This window comes from Chinchilla lanigera, unplaced genomic scaffold (assembly GCF_000276665.1).
Source record: "Chinchilla lanigera isolate Chin_1 unplaced genomic scaffold, ChiLan1.0 scaffold00021, whole genome shotgun sequence".
Taxonomy (NCBI): Eukaryota; Metazoa; Chordata; class Mammalia; order Rodentia; family Chinchillidae; genus Chinchilla; species Chinchilla lanigera.
Window position 1 is genome coordinate 3,661,498 of NW_004955422.1, and position 23,266 is coordinate 3,684,763.

At 44.5% G+C, this 23,266-nt stretch overlaps 1 protein-coding gene across 2 annotated transcripts in view; it reads right to left on the reverse strand.

The window, feature by feature from the left end:
• Positions 1–23,266, reverse strand: part of Alkbh3 (alkB homolog 3, alpha-ketoglutarate-dependent dioxygenase) — a 34,849-nt gene that overhangs the window by 994 nt on the left and 10,589 nt on the right. For both annotated transcript variants that reach the window (XM_005384082.2, XM_005384083.2), the window contains exons 8-9: positions 18,201–18,410; positions 179–277 (exon numbers count right to left, since the gene is read on the reverse strand). In XM_005384082.2, the coding sequence (XP_005384139.1) occupies positions 179–277; positions 18,201–18,410 (309 nt within the window). The remainder of the gene's footprint in view (positions 1–178; positions 278–18,200; positions 18,411–23,266) is intronic.

Consider the following 23,266-nt stretch of genomic DNA (forward strand, 5'->3'; position numbering starts at 1 on the left):
GCTGCTGCAGGAGCCCACTTGGGTTCCCAGTAGGATCAGCACCCGCCTTGGAAGTGAAAGCTGGGAAATGATGTGCGCTGACTGGCTCTTGCCCCTTACAATAGCAACTTGCTTCTGACCATGTTTACTTGAAATTAACCCCTGCAGCCACTGAAGGAGGCTCCGTGAGCGCCCTCACCTGCCAGTCCGCTTGTGTAGCTCCTTCCATGATTAACAGGGCCCCGTGATCCAAGGGTATCTTCACTCTTTCCACATAGGTATAGTCTCCGTTCTCTTCCTAGAAAACAGCATTCACTGGGAGGAACTTTTGGCTTGTGTGAGCAATGGTGACAGAAACGGACAGTGGTAAAAGAAACGAAAGCCGCTCCTCCTCAGCCAGTCTGTGTGCGGGGTTCACGCACCGGCTCTGTTGCTGCGCAGCTGTTCGGCCTTAGGTGAGTGATTTCACTTCCCTGTGCCTTGATTTGCTCATTTGTAACGTGGGGACGATAACATCGGTCACGCAGGGCTGCTGTGAGCCCCACCTGAGACAGTACGTGTCGGCCCTCGGAGGCTGGTGCGCAGTGCATGTGAGAGCTAGTTGTTACTGTTATCGTCATCCCAAATGTGCCAAAGCCTGCTCTGGCCCAGGGAAGACAGAAAGTCACTTGTGAAAGAATCCCTTCCCGCTGTCTTACGTGCACCCTGCATTTCAACACTGTGTGGGGAAAACGGCCTTTTAACCAAGGCGTGGTGGGGTGAATGCGGCCGCCCCTTTTCACATTTATGTTCACTCACTAACTGGCACCCACGTTAAAACCACTCTCAGCTCTTCCCGAGGCTGCTCTGCTGTCTTGGAGATACATTCCCGTCCCCTTCCCGACAGAAGACAGCAAGACCTTCTCAAAGAGGCAGCTCTGGCCTACGCAGAGCAGTGCTGCCCACGAAGCCCTGCTGCTTGGGCTTGCAGGATGGATCACAGCTCCTGCACAATTAGCGCACAAATACTTGCATTTACACTGCCCCTTTCTGCTGGAGGGCGCAAAATCAGCTTATGCCCAGTGCTGTCACGAGTCTTCACAGCACAGCCTGCAAAGCAACCAACAGGTGGTGTTACTCTTGCGTCACAGCTGACGGAGGGGCCGGTGGACAACTTCCTTGCTCAAGGCAATGAGGGCACGTCAAGGGCTGAGATCAGGGCAGGGCTGACTCCCCGGCTTCTTCCACCTGTGCTGTGCCAGGACTGCTGGGCCCAGCGGTGAACGCACTTCACCTCCGAGGCCGGGGTTACATGGGGTTACTGCAGGGTGGATTTCAGCGCAATGCTGTGTTTATGTTTATCACTGGACGGGTGCTTCTAAGAACTTCACTGTTTACAACTATTTCCCACAGGAAAAGCAAAATCAAAACAATAAGGAACTCGCATAAACAGTCTAAGTTCCAGGACCCAACACTTGGCAATGACTTTCTCAGGGACAGTCGTAAGTTTTACAGGCAGAAGACATAAGTGATGTTTGAAATAACGTTTGGTTACAGTGAGTGACTTTAATTGTGTCTGTCACCTTTTCTCTCCTGGAGGAAGTAAGCACCAACGTATTTACCTGATGGCTCAGCCAACCAGAGAGCAACGGGAGACGACCCTGCCCAGCTCTGGATGCCCACCTCCATCTCAGACGGCTAAAGATGGCTGAGAGAAGCATGCCAGACAGAAGGGGTGAATGCCCTACGAAGAGAAGATAACAGAAGGGAGTGCAGCACCCACAAGATTAGAGGGGCCAAGGCTCCTTAATTTGGGTGTGCAGGCAGTTACTGAGGCAAGGTTCAGCTTAGCTAGAAGCGGAATTGCTGCTACCCTCCATGTAATCAGAGAGGGTAAGACAGCCTGAACGTATAAATTAAGTTCTGACACTTAGACAGGAGAGTAAAGTAAAACACAGAGGAAAGACACTTAACCACAACTTCAGAACAATTCTGAGGTGAAGATCTCTTAGAACATCAAAAACACCACTGAGAAGGACGAGCAGTGGTGGAGAAGTGAGCACTGTAATTCCACCTGGAAACACGAAGCAGGAATGCACCTCAAAGGTGAAAGAGAATTGCAAATGCAAGAGGGAAACATCAGCACAGACGGAAAAAAGGAAGTATGACACAGTCACACCCTAACTCTAAGATTTGGATTTTTCAAATGAGGGAAAGCTTCAGGTGGGTTTGAACACAGTACCTCCAACATAACCCCCAGTCACACCTGAGAGCAAAGGGAACCCTTCACTAGGGAGGGGGCCGCTCGCACCAATCCATGAAGGAGACAGCAACAGGAAGTGTGCCCACTTTGAGAGGTCACGGCATCACTCTGCAGTTCGGTATTTACTCCTTCCCACACCCTTGGCTCAGAAAGCGCATTCCTAATTTGCAGGAGGAGATGGACAGGGGAGAGGCCAAGGGAACCTACCAGTGCAACGGAGTACACAAAAGTGACTTTCTTTTTTGAGGCCAAGAGTGGCAACAGAGCATAGTGCCACCCTTTAACGTGACCTTTCCTACCTAGGAAGCAGGTGCAAGGCCAGGGGGGCCATGCGGCTTGTATAGAGGCTTGGCTGACCGAGGACAAGCCGTGGAGGCAGCCTGGGTCCGTCTGTTTACAGGAGCACGTCCACGGTCATTAAGCATGGTTAGGTTACCAAAACAGACTCTGAAACTCTTCTCGTTTACGCCAGACTTTCTTCCAAACAAAACACACTCCCAAAAACCATTGCTTAAGAGAAAAATTTTCCATCCCTGATACTGGTTAAGAGCAGCTTGTAGGATCACAATCAATCTACAGGGTGGGCTTTGTCGTTGACGTTTTTGGTTTTCTACACACTCAAAACCCTACCGGTAGATCAAAAAAGCAAAAACTACAGACTTTTATGTTAATGCTGATCAACATTCCCACTCCCTCTCCAGCCACAGCCCATTCATCTGAATGTTTAATTATGCTTCTTTACATGAGGCTGGAGATGTCTCGAGACTCTTAGCTCCACCTCACCAAGATATTATCCAACTCGGTTCCCTTTACGAAATGGTATTTTAGGAAAAAAAATCTGGGCATATTTATTGTTATATTACTAACCATCCAATGGAGGGTTTTTCCTTTTTTTTAGAAATAAATTTTCCTAAGGATGCTTCCTAAGAGTTTTCCTTTTTATTAGACAATTCATTGTATGAAATTCAGATTTCTCATGTAATCATTCCTTTCTTGTCCCATAACAGTGCCTTAGAAATTAAAATCAATTCTGATTTAAAATCATCATTACAGTTTTTCTTTCTGGAATGTAGAAGTAACACAAACTGACTACTGTGAAAGACAGTGTGTAATTACTTATTCCGTGTCTGTCTTCCTATTCTCAGAAACACCACAAGGGAAGGGCTATGTGATTTTGTAGAAACGCTCAGGGCCTACCACACATAGCAGTATTCAGAGTTCACATAACGCACAGAATATTCCATACATACGATCGTGTGCCCTGCATTTTAACGTATTGTGAGCATTTCTCTACAACTTTAAATGTTATATAACATGGCTTTGTACAAACGTGTCCTTTCTTCTCTAAACTCACAATTACTTTTCGACCACCTACATACATCAAGCACAGCACTAGCGTTAAGTATATAGCATTACAGAACTTGCTGGAGACTGAGAGTTTAACACACTAGTATTTTTTTGAAGAGGAGAAAGAAAATAAGATCACTGTGAGTAAAGGCAAAGCAAAAAATATCTCTTAATATATCCCTAGGATATATTCTTAAAAATGGAATTACTGGGCCCAAGGGTATCAACTTGAAGGCACTTAATTTACACTGTCAAATTGCTATTTTAGGAAGACTGCAGTGACTTATGATTCCATCAGGAAAATAGGACAGCACGTACCAATTATCAATTGACAATGGGAAAAATGACAGCTCAAATTTAGCATTCTTTGATTACAACATGGCTTGACACTTTTTAACGTTTCTGCCGTGAGCGGCGCTTCTGTTGTGTGCTCTGCTTGCGGTCTCTGTCCACTGTTCTATTGGATGCTAGCGTTTTCCTTACCGATCTGGAATCACAGAGTAAGAGATTTGCCCTTGTCGTAAGTTTTACGAATGCTTTTCTTACTTGCTACTTGCCTTTTAACTGTGTTTGTTATTTAACATAGAAGAGTTCAGAAGTTTCTAGAGTCAACTCCACTGACCTTTCTCTGGCGCTCCTTCAAGGTTTTTATGCTTAGAAAGTCTTTTCTCACATTGAGAAAAGTTAAATATAAAACCGTATTTCCTTTCTGTTAAAAAAAAAAAAGGTACACATTTCAGGTTTAACTCTTTAGTCTACCTAGAATTTTTGGTTTTGGCTTCTTTTGTTTTCCACATTTCCTTTCTTTTGGTGGTGCTGGGGACCAAATTCAGGACTTCATGCAAACTTAGGCAAGTGTTCTATCACTGAAATAACCCCAACCCTGACATTTCTTTTTCCAGCAATTTCCAGGTACTTAATCTCAGGCCTCCAGTTAGACTTTTTAGATAGGATCTACCATGGTGGACTAAGCATGTTAAGATCCATAGATAGATTTTTGTAAATCCTCACTACAAACCCGTAAGGGAAAGGAGACAACACTACCCACTTTATCACAAGCAACGTACTTGTCTAGGGCAAAGGCTGGCAGGAGGCAGGGCTAACTTGTGAACGCAGACCTAACTGGCTCTAAAGCCTTTGTACTGTGCTCTCTGTACTGAGCTCTATTCCCACTCTACTCCCCCTGTAGTATTCCCTGTCCTAATTACACAGCACCCTGTCATGCTGTACCGGGTGCAACACCAGCCAGTGCTATAAACGAGGACTGGGACCTCGGTGTGACACAGCGCGGCGTGGGGACACGCAGCAGACCTGCACACGGGTGGGAGCGCCCTGGAGCACTGTGCCCTCAGTGCTGTTTATCCTCTGCTTTCTGAGGAAGCTGGTAAGTGGGGTTTTTGTGTGAAATCTCCTAGTTATAAATTTTGACAACTACTTCAGTTTCTTTAAAAATACTGGGCAACTCCTCAAAAAATTAAAAATAAAAATTTGACCAAGCTATTCCCCTCCTGGGTATCTTCCTGAAAGAGTGGAAGATGTCATATTACTGCGATCCATGCATGCCATGTTTACAGCAGCAAAACTGGGCTAAATCTTGGAAGCAGCCTGTATGTCCATCAACAGATGAATGGATAAAGAAAATGTGCTGTTGATACACAATGGAGCACCACTCTGCCAGAGAAAAGGCTAAACTTGAGTCATGTGTAGGAAAATGGATGCATTCTGAGACCATAATGTTGAGTGGAAAAAATCAGACACATGTTTATCTATAGCATGGTATGAGAAACCTGAAGTATAAGTTAGAGAGCCAAATAAAAGATAAAAAATAGGAAACAGGGAGATGGATCTTTTGCAAAAGGAAACAGAACCAAGAGATGGGGGGAGGGTGGAGAGGGGAAGGGGCCGTAAAAAGAATTAAGGTGTGTTCTGTACATGTACCATCTCCCCACGAGGAATGTAACCATTATGTAGTACAAACATGTACTAGTAAAAATTTTAAAAGTTAAATTAAAAAATTAACAAAAACCTGTTGGACAGTATCTACAAGTCTGAAGGCCAGACTGAGCTCAGAGCCTACCTGGCCGTGCTGCTCCTACCCAGCTCTCCTGCTAAGAGGCCTAGGGCACGCCTGCCCTCTTTTTTTCCCATGTCAGTCGCCCCAGGTGGCCCGGAAGCTCCTGAGGCCAGCAGTGACAGCTGCACTTCCTTGACCCTCCCTGGGCCACTTCAGCAGAAGTGCCTCAGGACGCAGACTACTTTACCTTCAAGTTTCACACTGGCCCTCTCACCCCCAGTCCAATCAGAAAAGGCCCCTGAAGGCAAAATCTGCTTCCTTATGACTGACCTCAGTTAATAGCGAGGCATGTGGTTTTCCAGGTCACCGCTAATCCTCAGATGAACTGTTTACCGAAGAAAACCCCCACCATTTTACTTATAAAAACAAGATACAGATGAGCGGAAAAGACAGACAAAGCCAAGTAGGGGCCTGCTACCTGTGTCTCACTCCCCAAGCCCACAGGAAGCACTCCACACACAGGATCTAGTCTTCGTTTCCATGCCTCGGCCGGCCCTTACAGTGTGGAGGGGACCTGAATTAGCCAGCAGGTGGAAAGCGGGCCTGAGGGGAGCAAGGCGGCAGTTGGCAGGAGCGCCCATCCGGGAACAGTGAGAGACCCCAGCACTCTGGGCTTGGATCGCTGCAGGCTTGACCAGCTGGCCTAGGAGTTTCCGTGTTAGTCTTGTTTCAGCGGGAGGAAATGAAGGTGTTTCTGAGTTGGAAAACAAGTGACAAAAGCAGGGAGCTGCAGCTTAGCTTTATGCTCCTCTGTCTCTTGCCTGTAACAGCAACGTGCAATTTCATAGCTTTACACAGCCAGGCACAAAGTCAGCATTACATACTTGTTACTCGCCGTTAGCATTCTACCGTTATTGGTCTGATAACCCCAGCTCTGGCCCAGCCTGTCAACTGAACCGACTTATATAGCTAGTGGCCATGCGAAACAAACCCCAGGCATCTGAAACCTAGCATGGAGAAGGAACTCCTTCAATGAGGACCAATCAAATGAAGAAATCCCTCTCCACCTCCGTCTGAGTTCATCACACCTCCATCCACTGACTGCTCCAGCCAGCAACGTGAGAGTCATTCTTGATTCTTACTCCCACATGTCAAATGCTGGCCGTGCTCCTGGTTATCCTCAAATCCACTGACTTCTCCTCCTCTCCACCACACCTCAGTCCAAGCCTGCAGCCTCCCACTAGCACTACTGCCGCCGCCCTCCATCGGTCTCCCACTCCTGCTTCTCCCTGGCGATGCCTCGCATAGCAACTGGAGTAAGCTTTCATAGAAACGAAACCAGCTCACGTCACAACCCCATTACTTACCACTGCACAGGGGGAAAATCTAGTTGTGATTTTTGGATGACTGCCTAACAGGGATCGTATCTGTCACCTTTGCTGCTAGCTCCTCAGAGCTGAGCATAGGGCCTGACACAACAGTAGGTAGTAAAATTAATATCTGATGGGGATGGGGAGAAGAAATAGGAGGAGAAGCAGGAAAGAACTGATCCTGAAAATACTAGCTGGCACCTGGACCCTGGACAGATCAGAGGAAGCAAAGACTGGAATTGAGAATATTAAGGAGTAAAAGCTAATTCTAGTCTTTGGAGCATGACATTTAAAGAAAAAAGGCCTGGTATGAAAATGATTGTTATGAGATGGACAGGTTCTTTAGATATTCAAGAAAGAAATAAAAGCCAGGTATGGAGACACATGCCTGTAATCCCAGCAACTGGGAGGCTGAGGCGGGAGGATCGCTATGAGTTTGAGGCTAGCCTGAGCTACAAACTGAGTTCAACGCCAGCCTGAGCTACATGGCAAGACCCTATCTCAAAAAAAAATAAAAATAAAAATAAAAAAATAAAAAAACCAGGCATGGTATGCACAAGTGTAATCCCAGCTACTTGTAAGGGCTAAAGTAGGAAGATCATGAGTTTTGAAGTCAGCCTGGGCGGCAGGACAGCAAAGCTCTCTCTCAAAAAAAAGATAATTAGTGCATTGATTTTATAAGAAACAAGGGGATGAGGAAGAACTGGAAATAACTTATGTTAATTTGATCAAGAGAATGGTGCTATCATAAATATAAACGGACTTGGCTGATGGAATTACGGAGTTTTCCTGAGAACAATAATGAACCCAATTTTATAATTTCAGTTTGGAAGCTGCATGTGCTGTTATTAAGTGGAAATGACTCAAGAACATGTAGAAAGTACAGACTGAAAATTGAGATTAAAAACCCGGAGCTCAGAAACTCACAAGTCACCCCACTGAAAGAAGAATGGGTAAGGTCTAAAAACTGAGATCTTATTTATTTGCTTGTTCAACCAAAGCACACATACTTGGTGTATGCAAATACTGGAGACATAATGATAAATGAGACCGAAGAGCCTGCCCATATGGTATTTATAATCTACTGCCATTTGATAATCGCCTCAAAAACAATGCAGAAAAAAAAAGTCACAGATAATCTTGACTTTCAGATTTAAGGGGTTGAACGTAAAGGAGAAAAAATAACCTCAAAGGGAACCTAGAAATATCAATGAGTAAAGCGTGAAAAGAACTAAGACAAGACAGTATTTCAGAGGCCAACAGGACAAAGAAAAGGCAGCTAAACAGTGGCCTAGATTCACACCCAGAGGTCACAGACACTGGTGACTAACATTACAAGAAAGAGAAGAGAAGATGACTGAGGAAAGGCCAGGGTGCTGATTGTAGGGCAGTAGCACAGTGTAAGTTCAGCAGAGTGCAGGGAAAGAGCCAGAGAGCAGGTGTTTCAAGACAGAGTTAAACAAGGAGGGAAGGGGGATCGTAGAGTAGACAACTTATTCCAGAACCTCTCTTTCTTTTGGGTGGTGGTGCTGGAGACTGACCCCAGGGCCTTGTATTTGGTAATCGTGTACTCTATCACTGAACTACACTTCCAGCCCCAAGTCTGTGCTTCAAGAAAAAAATCCAGATGACAGAATCTCTACAGAGTCAAACAGGTTTTCTCAACATAGTAATAGATATGATCACAATTTCCTTAGCTCTCTGGTCCAGGGATCAGGTAAAGGGTGAGGTTATTTGACAAGATAGTCAAGGATTTTTTTGCAGACTGAAATGATATTTGAAAACCTAATGAAGCTACTTACCTCCCAAGAGTTAAGTGTCTCTTTACTCGCCCTACCTCCCTATTTATTTATTTATTTATTTATTTATAATTTATTTAAAAGAGTAAAAGAAGGATAACATAGTAATAGGGGGATTTAAAGAATTACAGACAAAGTGGTAGGACACTATCAATGGTTATTTTACCACTGGTATCTTCAAGACAGTTTGTCAGGAAAACAAATAGACAAATAATAGTGAGTTACAGACAAAAATGGTAGGAAATTATCAATGGTTGGTGTACTATACTTCGGTTTCTTCAAAGTGGTTTCTAGGGAAAACAAATAGAGCTATACATGAGTGATCAATTATATAATCATTGGCTATTCTCAATGGTTGTTGTTGAAAACATGTAATAAACATACATCCATTTACGAAACAGCATAGGAATAACAGAAACATTACAGAGTTATGGACAGATTAGTAGGAAATTATCAATGGCTGCGGTAATACATGTTGGTATCTTCAAAGTGGTTTCTCAGGAAAACAAAGATATGCAAGAAAGATTTAACAAGTAGTTACAGCCTAAGGGTTGTGAAAAATAGTGGATTACTTCTTCATCAGTGACTCCTTTCACTGAAGTGTGACAGCTGGAAGCAAGGCCAGGATTAAAAAGAAGGACCGAGAGACTAGCACCAGTGTCCAGCAATAGGCTGTTTACTTTTTCCTCTATAGTCATGATTACACGGGGCTCCTCCTTGAAGATAATGGTCTGGTGAGAGGGAGAAGGCAGAGTATGCCCTGGGCCCCTTCATTCCTGTTGGACCAGCTGGTAGGAGGGGTCTGAGCTCTAAGGCCTTCACTTCAGAGGGCAGTCTGACCTCTAGTGGTCATCTTTACAGTCAGGGCATGGCCCAGGGGTCTTCTTAGGGCAGTACCTCTTGAGGTGGCCTAGCTTTTGACAGTGGTAGCAGATGAATGTAGTCGACGAGTTCTTCTTGGGGACCCAAGAATCAGACTTAGGGTCTGTTTCTCTTAGTGCTGCAACAAAGGCAGCTGTTTTTTCTCTCTTTGTTTTCTCTCCTTGACCTCCCCCTCACGGCTATAAAAAACTAAGGAGGCAATTCTTACTAACATCTCAAGTGAGCCATCTGGGGCAAAAGCCATTTTTCTGCCTCCCAATTTATGATTGTGCCAATAACACCCCTTTTGTCAACATAACAGCATTTCTCTTCAGCTTGTTTCCCCACATTATGGTGTAGCCTTGCCCATGAAAACCTGGTTGAGCTCAAGCCTGCTTCACAAATCATCTAAGCTTGATGATTATGCAGGCTCTATGCAGGCTGCAAAATTGTTCCTATGGTACTGATCTGAGAACACAGCCCAAGTTTTTGTTCATGGTGGTAATATACTCGTGAAAGCTGACATAAACAAAACGTATTAGTTATGGAAATTATGGAGAGAATAAAGCCAGGATCCCACAAAGTCATCTCTGCAGTTGTTCTGCTGACTCAACCCACATCTAAATGACCACATCCTTGGCAGTGATCTGAAATACATTACTTTGAAAACAGAAGCAGCTGTTTCTGCAATAAGATCTTTAAAGTAAAAGGCTAGGTGGGAAAGCATAGCTTTGGAACCACTGAGGTTATCGGTTCAAAACAATTTTAACGTCGCACAGATCTCTGGGTTTGGACCAAACTCTGTCCTAATTTGTGGCATTCCTCAGGCTTGGAAGATTCTAGTGAGGTAAACAAGAAAAGGAAGCAGAAAAGACTGACAGGAACAATTAATCATCCTCTATCGGGGACATCCTTGAATTTTCTTTTTTTTTTTTTTTTTTTTATAGTACTGGGGGTTGAACCTAGGGCCTTTACACTGAGCTACCATACATCCCCAGCCCTTTTTTACTTTTTCTCTTTGAGACAGGGTCTTGCTAAGTCACTAAGTTGCCCAGGCTGGCCTGGAACTTGCAGTGTTCCTGCCTCAGCCTCCCAGAATCCTGGGATTACAGGAATGCACCACCACACTGGGCTACACCCCTGATCTTAATAGTTCTATAACACAGAGCTCACCAGTGCCTCACTTAAAAGAAGAGGTTTGAGGCCTGGGCAATCGTTGGCTGTAGCATAGCTCTCTCCACAGGCGTCAAAAGTGGAGTGCTGCAGCTTGAACTAGCAGAGATGCTCCTGCCTTTCCTCTCAACTAGAGACTTTCTGAAAGTGCTGACTATTCAGAGTTATTATCAATATAGTACTAGGGCAGGATGGGGTGAGAAGTTACTGAATTTAAGCAAAAACTAACTTGACTTTACATTCATAGTCATTCTGGCGATTTTGGCTGTATATTTCAAATCAGAAGAGTTACTGTGGTAAGGACTGCATCCTTGGTAATACAGTATCTCTAAGAAATGAGCTTAAATGAAGTTTAAGCTAAGTGAAGTTTACTGTGGTGGATTAACTAATGATCAACTTGTCAGACTCAGCTAACTGAATCAGTGTGGTGCTGGGCGTGGAGGGTTGTTGCCCACAGCATAAAAGGAGAGCCGGAGGGGAAGATGGTACGCTGTTGATTCTCCTAGAGAAGCTTGTCTCACTGGTTTTCCTGGTATGAACTCAGCTGTTATCATCAGAGGAACTCGGGTCCTCACTGTTGCACAGGATGGCTACGGTTCTTTTCAAGGGAGCTCTAGTGCTTACCTTGAGCATCGCTTCCTAGCTCTAGTGCAGATTCCTCAGCCTGTTGGCACAGATCTCCCAGCCTGCTGGCACAGACTTTCTACTTCCACCACTGACCTTTAGGCCTTCCCAGTGCAGATCCTTCGTACAGACTTGCGCGAGACACTGTCGTGGGCTTTAGGCCTCCAGCTGGACTCACGCAGGACACTGCTGTGGGATCCAGGCCCTCAGTTGGATTCTTTGGATCTCTAGGGTGTGGAAAGATCTCCAGCATTCTTTTGCATTTGATTCTTTGGGTGAGTATTATAAAATAATCCTATATATTATGTGTCCTGTATTAAATTTATTCCCTTGTAGGGCTGGGGATATAACTCATCAGCACAGTACCTGCCTGGCAAGCGTAAGGCCATGAGTTCGATTCCCAGTACAAAAACAAAAATTCATTCCCCTAACCCTGACTGTACCAAGTATCTTCAAGGAGCTTTAGCCAAGATTGTAACAGCAGAAACAAAGGGCCTGCATCCTCAAAGACCTCATGAAAACACATTCTGCCGTGCCTGACATACAGCTGACATCTGTCACAGCAGAGGTGCAAGCTCCACCAATCATCGTCAACGTGAGGAAACTCATTCCCGACAGCTCTTGGTGGTGATCTGACCGGACCTGGACCCAGTGCTCTCCCTGCAGTGCCCTCTCTGTGTCCTTCAGAATTCCCACGTGCAAAGGAGCTCGCTCACCCATCCCTTTAGCCTCCTGAGTTCTGAAGGCTCCTTTTTTCTCCTTGCCCTAAGTGAGCCCTGGCTGTCCCCAGAAGACTGCACATTTCCCTCTGTCCTGTGTGAAGGCGATCACACCTTTCAATCCAGTGGACGGCAGAGCCAGGTAGGGCGTATTCTCCTTACTCCTACCAGCCTTTGAGCGCCCATGCCTCCTTGGAACTCCCTGCTCCTCTGAGCTTAAGCCATGCAACCTGTCCTGCTGCTTTTTCTCTCCCTTGTTCTAGGTATAAACAAGGTTTGACAATCTCCTAATTGGTCTCCTTGCTTCTGCTCTTAGTCCAGGCTCTGTGTTGTAAAGCGATCTTTTAAAATTGCCAATGCGGCTGCACACTCGCTGGCTTCCTGCCGTCCTTACCATCTGCCTCTTCCTGAGGCTCCTGGTCTCTGCCTGAGCGGCCCGACTGTGTCCCCTGCCCTGCTCCTCGTGCTGGCTCACTGGGCTCCGGGGTGCAGCCTGCTCCCTTTCCGCAAGCACAGACAGCTCTTTTCTGCCTCAGCCAGACAGTCGTCCTCCCGAGCACATAACTTGCAAAAAGGTGAGAAAATGACTAGGAATAGTTCTTAGAGTATAAAAACCTCTACCTTGGCCGTGAGTTTTAAAAGAATCCCGTTTGCAAGCAGACCCCATAGCTAACCACAGCACACACCGAAACACGGCGACTTACTTAGGAAAAGTTGCTTCCTCTAAATCAAAACTGTCACTGGCAACACGGACTTGGGGGTTTCTTGGCAGAAATTAATTATTTCCAGAGAATGCAAAGCCATAGAACTCTAGCCCAATACCAGGCCCTAAGGAAGTGAAGGGTAACTCGGCTCTCAAAGAATCTCAAGTCTGGCAGGACCACTTATTCTTATCCCAAACACACACACACACACAGAGGCACGCATGCACACATACACACATACACTCCGTCCTTTACCCACACCCCAAACCATCAGACAGGCCTGGAGACAGGAGCTCAAACACCCAGTCACTACTTCTGACCCACAGGCTGCCTCACCCTCCCTGAGCCTCCTCCACTCTTCTCTCTCCGCTAAGGGAAACCCAGACTTCAGTTTCACTGCTCTTCATTTCCTTTTTCAATTTCCGGTAAGTCACCAGGATACCTACCATTTATAAGTTAAAAACGCACAGATGACTGCAGCAACTTTCATGGGAGACCTTTGTGATTACTCCTAGGAACTAACTACCAATTATCGTTCCCACTTACAAAAACAAGTAAGCATAGGCAAATGCCCCACCGTGGGGCTACATCTCCAGCCGTGAAAGGACTTAAGTATAAAGGAGGGAGGTAAGTGCTTTCTACCAAGCTTGGGGGCAGACACAGGAAAGAAAACCTGACGTTCCCAATTTCAGTAGGGAATGTTTTAAAAGGACCACAGTTATCAATACTTTCTTTCAGATATTTCTTGTGACCTCTTGGGACAGGTGCCGTAATCAGAAGACCGGTCACAGAGCAGGCTGGATGACTGGAATCGCAGCAGCAGTGTTTAGCACTCTATGAAAGGCTGTAGGCTTCAAGCTTAGCTAGCTGTCAAAGTTAAGTCATTCAGTACCATAGTGTTTTGGATCTCAAAATCCTCGTTTTTTCTAAAGTTCTGGAAAAACTATTAACATTTATGACCTGGCTGACTTTTGATACTCTACTCTTCCCAGCACTGATTTAAAGAATTAATAAATTAGCGAAGGAGGCACTGGGGCCTCCCATTCACTGAACGCTCTTGGTCTCTACCAGCAGGCCTGCTTTTACGACCATCTCCTGGTGAGAGGAACAGGGTCTCACGCATCCTTTAGGAGGTGCTCCGGACAAGAGTGGTTAGAGAAAGACCCAACCTGCCTCAGCTCATCACCTGGAGGAGGAAGGGAGCCCCTAACACTTGCACAATTCAGCTGATAAAGAAGAGCTCACTCAGGGTAATCTGGTAGAAAAACAAGGCTTTTGGCATCTAACCCTCCAGTGCATCACAAACTTCCTGCTATTATCTAATAACCCCCCACTCAGCCATCACGGTTTCCATGGTAACCGACAGAGAAATAGCAGCCTGCCAAATGGCTTTTGTAGTTCCTTTTCCAGTTTGTTCTTCTGTGGAGAATTAAAGCTAGCTGGGAAAAGAACCAGACTAATCTTTGCAAACAGGGACACAATGTGGTTTGAAAAGTACAACTGGGTTTGGGACAAGAAGTGCAGAAAAGCTTCGTGACCTACCCCAACGGCATAAAATAGAAGGGCTACTCAGGTATATTCAGTAAGCTTCACCTCAGTCTTCGGACAGAAGAGCTGGGCATTGGCCAGGATATAGGTATGGTGCTCTCCACTCAACCTCTGATGCCAACTACACAGAAGAGACAGGCTGAATGGACGAGCAGGGTCAAACAGGCCAGCTATGCCTCTAACTAGAGAACCCTAATAGCGTTACAGGAGATGGCAGTTCCTGTACAATCGAAACAAATGAGCCAGAGTGGACAGACTTGGACTAGAGACCAGCAAAAAAAGAATCAGCACCTTGGAGGAGTGTAACGTTTAATCCCAGGGAGAGGTATGCTGGAAGCTGGCTGCCAACGCCATGAATCAGAGGGGCACTGCTTAGGAAACAAAGACACACCCCGCACAGGGAGACTGTGAGGAACACAGCGCGTGGAGCTGGGGCAGCTCTCAGAAGAGCAGCAGCGCCAGAGTGCCAACAAACAGCTGCTGCTGAGGGGGAGGGGGCCGAACTCTGCATGGAAAGAAAAAAAATGAAGACTATTTTTCTTTGGAAGTAGCCTAAAACACATGCTTTTGCCTCAAAACTGTGTATTTGCACGAAGGGCAGGAAATCTCATGACTTCTGGCTCCATCAGATGAGAAACTGGGAACCCACGCACGTCTTAGCAGCTCAAGGGAGACAGGTCAAAGCTAGGAGTTTTAAGGATTCCCTCCTACAACCTTTAACATACCTCAAATGTCTTGTTGACAGACATGAAAATTGCAGTCTGTAGTGGCATTCTGAGACACAGATCCAAGAGTCACAGACTACAAATCCCACACAGATTAACCTAATTTATGCCTTTGAATTTATACTTTTACTTTGGGTTGTATGAATCACCAGTCACGTTCTCCGAGTTTAGAAAAAGTTGACAAAGATTGGCAATAACTATCTCCCTTCATCCTTCAGAAAAAGCACTGTTTATAATAAGATAAAGATTTCTACCCTAAGAAATATTTCCATGGCTATCAACGAAAGACTTCTGTGTCACTAGTTTAGTTATATTTATAGAACCCCAGATCTTTGGGATCTGGCAGTGAAAGCTAAAGGACTCTTTTCAGAAGTTTAAACTTGTGTCCTGTTTACCCAAGAATGGAACTTCTAAGCTGTATTCATTAATGTGTGCTTACTATTTCAGACATGTTAACATTCAATTTCCCCATCTGTAACAAAAGTTAGAATTGACAAGGTACACAAAAACTGCATCAAATTCAATCATAGTTAACATGAGGCCAGAAGCCAAAATTTTAGAGCCAAGAGCTTATGGTACTGACATGTTTATATTTCTTCCCAAGCCCATTTCCTCAGCCAACTTTAAGACCTCAAACAAACGTCCCTACTTATCAGACCTAGATTTCCATCAAATCAGCTTCCACAGCTACAGTGCAGACTCCCTGCTGCTGGCAGACTGTGGGGCCGTGACCAGGTTGAGTGTTTCACGGCCTGTGCTTCCACTATGTTTATCAAAACAGCCTTGAAGAAGACTGAACACAGATTTTGTTCCAAACAGGTGACCACAGAAAGAATGCTGCACGTAAAAACAAAACAAAAACCAGAATGCTGTATGTTGTGCTCACGCATCAACCTACAACATAACAAATGCAGGACAAAGATCTAGGTTGTTTTTGTTTTGTTGTTTTGTTTTGTTTTGCTTTGCTTTGTTTTGAGATACTGGGGGTTGAACCCAGAGCCTTTACACTAAGCCAAAGTCCTTTTTTATTATTTTGAGACAGCGGCTCACTGAGTTGCCCTGGGTGGGCTCAAACATGTGACTGTCCTGCCTTAGCCCCGCAGAGTACTGGCCTGACAGGTGTGCACCACACGAGTTAGGTTTTTATATGAGCAAATAAAGAGCTTCTGTTTCCTGGAGGGGGAAGGAATCGGGTATTTCTGGGCAACCGAACACTGTTTATGTTTAGTAGTTGGAAACTGCTTATATAGTAAACTACCCGGGAAGCATACTTTGAGAATTTTAAGCTCCATTCTATAAATAGGCCCCCCATTTTTTTTCCCAAAGGGTTGTTGTTGGTGGTGACTATATGTATGAAAGAAACTGTAATAAGACTTAAATACTTAGCAACAAACAAAATAACTGTGAAGAACTAAAGAGCAGGACTGGTCCGAAGACGACATATCCTATAGGTGCGTGCCAGTCAGAACCTCGAAAGAGAACTCGGGAGGGCGACGAGGAACCAGTATGTGTCGCTGGGGTCCAGGAGGAGAAAGGGGGCTTCAGCTTTCTCATGCACTGCTGCAGCCCCAGCTCCAGAACCACGCCCGGCAGCGAGCAGGTGTTCCACATGCTGGCTTGGGAAGAAGGTCTGAGCGTAAATAACGAGACACACGATGTCTCTCTGCAATTCATAAAGCAGGAGTCTTTACTAAGGGCAAGATGAATTCTGCACATGTGTGAACTTGGGATTTAATGAAAGAGTACCTGTGTACGAGAGCACCGTACCTAAAAGTAATAGAGCAGTGGCTGGGTGGTCTGACTCCCAGGTTGTACTCCTCGGCGCACGAGCGGGCTGCCTGCCAAGGGCCCCGGGAAAGCTACAGTGCTCAGGGAGCAAGTTAACTTAATAAGACACTGGCAACTAACAATTCCCCAACAACAATGACCAAAGTTTCTGTGTAAACAAAGGCAAAGGAAACCTAATCAATGGAAATGATGCCAGCAACCAGTGTTTAATGGCACATATGCAAAATAACTCAATATGCTTCAAAATACCATGCCTGGAAAACCAAATGGGCCTCTAGGAAGCAGCCCAGGTCCATTAATTGCATTCTCAGAGAAGTGCATCTGATGAAAAACAGACACAAGCGCTGACTAATAATGATGTGGCCTGAATTAGGTCATATCCATAATACAGCCTGCTGGCCTTCCACACTTATCGAATCTGGTTTAATGATACAAGATGACTAATCAGGAGCCTTGCTTGGAAAATGACACAGACCTTGGAAATAAGATAATCTTGTGGAAGTTTGCTCTGCTGTTTTCTTGGGAGTTCCTACTACCCATCTTCCCAGCTGAAGGCTCCACAGTTTTGATTTAAAACAATTAGGGCTGGGAGGGCAACTCGGGTAGAGTGTGTGCTGAGCATGCAGGAAGCCTTGGGCTTGATCCCCAGAATGAAAGAGAACAGAGAAAGCCAGTAAAAAAATTAATAGCCCTAGTATACCTCACATGTCATGTAAAAGCTAGGAAAGAGCTGGGGTGAAAAACCAAAATCATTACACCATTTAGTGGCTGCTTTTCCACTGGAACATGGGTGGATCATCACCTCTGCTGATCTCGCTGGAGTTTCCTCTGAAGAAGCCTTGGGTCCATCTGTCTTTCAGAAGATTTAGAAGAACAAGGCTGCAAGGGGTGCCCCCTCACAGAAAGGAGGCCATGCTCCCAGGAAGAGCACTTGAAACGGAAGGCTTCTTCGAAGGCCTCCCTCCTGACGCTTGTCTCACTCCCTCTACCTTGTGGGACCCTTCTGTAAGCATCAGCCACAGCTGTCCACCCCACAGGTGTCTCTGCACGACAGTCTCTGCCCTTTCCACCAACGGAAACAAGCCCAGACTGTGGCACAGGGAAGGCCATTCCTGTTGGTTAAGTCAGTGTATGAATGGGTACTTTGGCAGCCAAACAGTTCACAACGGGGCGCGCAACCAGCGAAGAATGTTTCATTAGTAACGTGCATTCTCCTGTCCTCCGTGCCTGCAAATAGGAGCTCGCAGGAACACTGCTTTCTTCATAGAATAGGAAGCAGGAAGAGCACAAGGACAAAGAATACTCACAGGCGGGGGCTTCTTCCTCATCTCAAAAGCGCGTGTGGCACCGAAGCTGAGCGAAGCGATGGCGGGCCACCTCCCGAGCGCGGGCTCGTCGTCACTGTGCCAGTCCACGCTGTCCTTCTCGTCGCGGTAGAGATTGCAGAGCACGGAGTTAAAGGTGTGGCCGGTGTTGTCTTCAATGCGGTGCTTCAGTGTGCGCAGCACAGGGTGCCACTGCAGTCAGCAGGCCGAGGAAGGGCAGAGGCCACAAGAGACCCACATGGAAGCAGAGAGAAGGCAAAACCAGTGAAGTTATAACTGAGGCATGGGATAAGCAAATCACTTAGAAAGCAATGAACACACAGCAGAAAGAGTGTTCGCTCCCTGCATTTGTTTTGAAGCCTTTAACCTCTGTCATCTTATAAGAGTACTACATCTGGTAGAGCAATGTCAAGAGGCCCAAGGCCTGTCTATCCATCGCATCTTTTTCTGGTAAACGTAGAAGAAGACATTAATACACCCAGGACAGTCATCCTCGGATGTCATTAAGGTGGTAAGCAAAGCAGGGAAGCTGACCTGTGGCTTCAGGTGGCAGTGGACAGAATTAAGTCTGAAAGAACTTTCCTCCTAATGCCCCTCCATTCAATTCCTACTTCAAACTTCAGTGGTGAACTGCTTTTTTTCTGAGGTGCTGGGGACAGAACTCAGGACTTCACACATGCTGGGCAAGTGCTCTACCACTGAGCTCTCCCAGCCCCTATAGAATTGCTTTTTTAAAAAAGACATTTAATCCTTCAAGTGGCCACTTCCTAAAGACAGAAACTGCAGGGCAAAATATTCTTTTCCAACAAATGTTCTTAACAATTTAAGGAGTGTAAACTACAGAAGACTGATTCCGCAGCGCAGGTGCTGAGCATCCCACTGACTGAAGTAGTTTGTGATTGGAAAAGCCCGGTCACATATACAACAGGAAGCTGTGACTGCTGACCTTCGGTTGTACCTGGGAGCTACAGTCAGCCCAGCTTTTTTGTTGTTGCTAGAATTCTGTCTCACCAGAACTTTTTTGGGTGCTTTATAAACACTCTAGGACAGTCATTTTCAAACTTTACACGACTGAAATTACTGAGGCCCTCCAAGGGCTTTGGTATATAGGGATTATAGCTATAGATTACTTCCATATTAAAAATTAAGATTGAAAAATATAAACTGCTGGCTAACTCATTTAAAATTCAGTAACAAACCTACGATATGTTAACATAAATGTTCCTTTTGGGAAAAATTTTTAGTAAAAAGGTTGATGGAAAAAGCACTGTTTTATAGATCTTTTCAATGCCTGACTTGAGAGCTGAATTTTATATGCATTCAATCTGTTAAAAAAATATGTTGTTTTTATTGAAGTATCTGAAAACAATTTTATCATTAGCAACAATCCCATCCACCATCTTCCTTGAAGTGACACAACTCTATTTACAAGAAAATATCGACCCAACACTCAGGTCTGAGTAACCAATCTGCCAGCTGTTCTTCTAAGCGACAATAGTGAAGAAGGAGCTGGCCTAGCTTGCAGCCCCAACAGCCACATTCTGGTTTCCAGCGGAGGTGCTCTGTGCACTTTCAATTTCATTAAACCAACTATTAAGAAGACACGTAATCAAAGGGAAAGATTTAATAAAACGAATAATGTTTACAGCTTTGTCACGGGACATTCTGAGATGAAATCAGCATGTTTTACTTTTTAAAACTGGAAGCATACGGTGGTGGAGAGCACAGTGACTGCTAGGCCAGGTGACAGTGCCTTGATATATGCTAAGACGCCAGAAGTTTTATCCATTCGCACTTTGGTACCATCGGTGCAAACTCGATAAGGTGAAAATGTCACCTACTCAGTACTATGGAAACAGACTGTGGACACACACACACACACACACATCCCAGGCCCCACAGGCTATAGAGGGGGCTGAGAATCGGTACTTTAGGGAACTCTTCAAATGCCTGTGTTCTGTGTTTCATAATGGCGCATGGATGGACAACAAAGGAAAGCTGAATATTTTCAAGTACAGCCCACATCGGGTAAGAGCACCAGGGAAGCACATGTGTGCATCCCTCACCACGGTCAAAGCTGAGCCTGCTTGTGAGGCTGAGCACTACCTTCCAAGCAGATTTAAAAAAAATAAACAAGGACAACAACAAACAAAGCTTAGATCAATAAAACCAAAATGTCATTAAACTAACCCATGCTCAAGAGAGCAAATTCTAAAATGAAACTCCAATAATAATGTCAGCAGGCTGCATTTCCTATTTATTTTACAGCTTTAAATGTTCATGGAGCTCAAGATCAGATGCTAGGTTTATACCCTTGACAAGAATGTAAAGGAGGAAGGTAGCTTCTCTATAATGCGGCTGAGAATCTAATTAGCACTTCCCTGCCTTGCTCAGGGGCTGAGCACGGTGATAACATCAAGTTTGCATTCTAAGTGGGTATGTGTTTTTTCTTAGTTATTTTTGGTAGTGAACCGGAGAAAAGAAGAAAAAAGGGGATAATGAACTAGAGGATTAATTTAGACTCTCTAACCAATACTCTATATAGATCCTTCAGAACTGAATGTCTAAATTAAAATCCAGCGTCATCTCTGTTCAGTGAAGATATTCTATCCTTAAAAGACATTTGAGGAAGAGTATGAGAAAATATCAATCACCAAAGTCAAAGATCTCAGAGTGGGCTTCTAGAGTCCTAGATACTACCGACGCCTACTATAGGAGAAAGGGGGTCACGTTGGTGACCCTCGCAGCCAGTCAAGGATTTGATCTTGTTTATATACTGAGTTCACGTAAGATATAATTTTAACAAAGACTGAAACATGTTTTAAAAATCTATGGTTGAACCTGATTCTGGTGTATTGGATATTAAGCTCAAGGCAGTAACTTCTGTTTTCATTTTTAATCCAGGGCCTTCTTGCTGACCTACAACCCCAGTTCTTTTTATTTATTTTGAGACTGGGTTTTACTAAATCACTAAGTTGTCCAGGGTGGGCTCAAATTTGTGATTCTCCTGCTTCTGCCTCCCGAGTAGCTAGGATTACAGATGTGTACTACCATGCCAGGCACAACAATTTTAAAATTAAAAAAGTACTCCCAACATATACACACATTAGTGAATCTTCCTTTTAAAAAATATTTTGTTGAAAGTAGTATACAAATGAACTAATCCATCAGCAGCAAACACAAACTCCAAGTTAAAGAACTCTAATTTGAAAAATTTAATATTCAACAAAAGGGACTTGCCTGAATAAATTATGATACATGTACATTATGGGATACTATACAACTATTATAATATTGTAGAAGAATATTTAATAATACTAAAGCCCGGTAATGTATACAGTTGAGCAAAACATACTATACATAATTTTATTTTTATAGAAAAAACTGTATGTCTTTGCCTAAATTAAAAATGATCAAAACTAAAATATCAAGTGGAAGAATTACCCAAAATATTAATATCTTTATGTTTATCTGCAGTTTCTAAATTTCTGATACTAAGTGTGTATTACATTATTGAAAAAGAGCACATTATAAAACATTTTTGCCAGGTGGGGTCACACAGACATGTAATCCCAAACTCTGGGAGGCTGAGGCAGAAGGATCACAAGTTCAAGCCCAGCCTGGGTAATTTATTTTTTTTATTTTTTATTTTTTTTGGTTTTTCTCTGGTACTGGGAACCGAACTCACGACCTTGCGCTTGCCAGGCAGGCGCTTTTGCCGCTGAGCTAAATCCCCAGCCCCCAGCCTGGGTAATTTAAAGACTTAGCAAGACCCAATCTTGAGATAAAATAAAAAAGGGCTGGGGATATGGCTCAGTGTGAAAGTCCTGGGTTCAGTCCCCAAAACTGCAACAAGAAAAAGAAAAAGAAAACGATTCTTTTGAGGAGTAATCAAATGTCTCCAAAATGGAAGACAATAAGGAGGTGCTTTACTGAGCAAGCTCTGTGGCTTGCATTTACTGTCAGATGACGGTTCTTAACCAGGGGCAACTGTGCCTCGGCAGAGAAGTGGCAATATCTGAGTCATTCTGGGCTGCTCTGACTGTGAAAAGTGCTGCTGGCTCCTAGCTCTGGCATGTAGAGGCCATGGAACTGCTAAGAATCCCACACCACACAGGACAGCCCCACGACAGAGCTAGCCAACCCCAAGTGTCAACTGTGCTGAGGGAGAGGAATCTTTCTAGGAGATGAACTACGATGAACAGAGAAGAACTTCTTCCCTGCAGCTGATTTAATCCTCAGCCTCTCTGCTAGAGCTATGACAGAAAGGTAAATTAAATCTGACAGGAGCAAGGCAGTAGTCTACACTGAACTGGCCAAGTGCAATTCTGTCTGTTTACAAATCAACCTCTGATACAAACGGTCTCAATACTTCCCTAAATGCAGCCCTAGACACCAAAGCATTTGTCCTTATATGAAAAAGCCATGTGCACCCAGGCAATGTTTGATCCCTGCGCATTTTAGTAAAGAGGTAGTTTGTGCTCACATACTACTAGAAGCTCTAAAATATGTCACAGTTCTGTTTATCCAAATGCCCTAAGCAAAACTCCATTTTCTTCAAAGTCTCTTTCCATAGAGCGTGGCATTATCTGCCAAAGGCACGATTCCAGGAACTAAACAGGGAGCTATTTCTTGGACCTCAATTCCATCCTCTGGACAAGCTTAATTTGAACGCTAAAATATCCTCGTCCACTGTCATGGAAATTTTTAAAAATAAAAGAAGCAGTAGAAATAAACCAAGTGGTAATAAGCACCAGTCTGAGAAATGTAGCCATAAAATGAACCAAAATTAAGGGGAAAAAAACCCCAGCTTGGCAGTGGCAAATAGTAAAAGAGCCTGAGAAATGGAAAGACATTCTGACTTTCTGCTTACTGACCAGCCATAAGGATGCAGCCACACAGGAAATAAAAGAGTACCAGGGTGTGCAGCGGAGGGGCAGGGACAGAAAAGCTTGGAAAGGGACATCTCAGGAAAAAGTCACATCCCCTAAACCCTGGACTCTAGTTCCCGTGTTCTGTTTCACTCTGAGTTCTTCTGTGGATCAAAG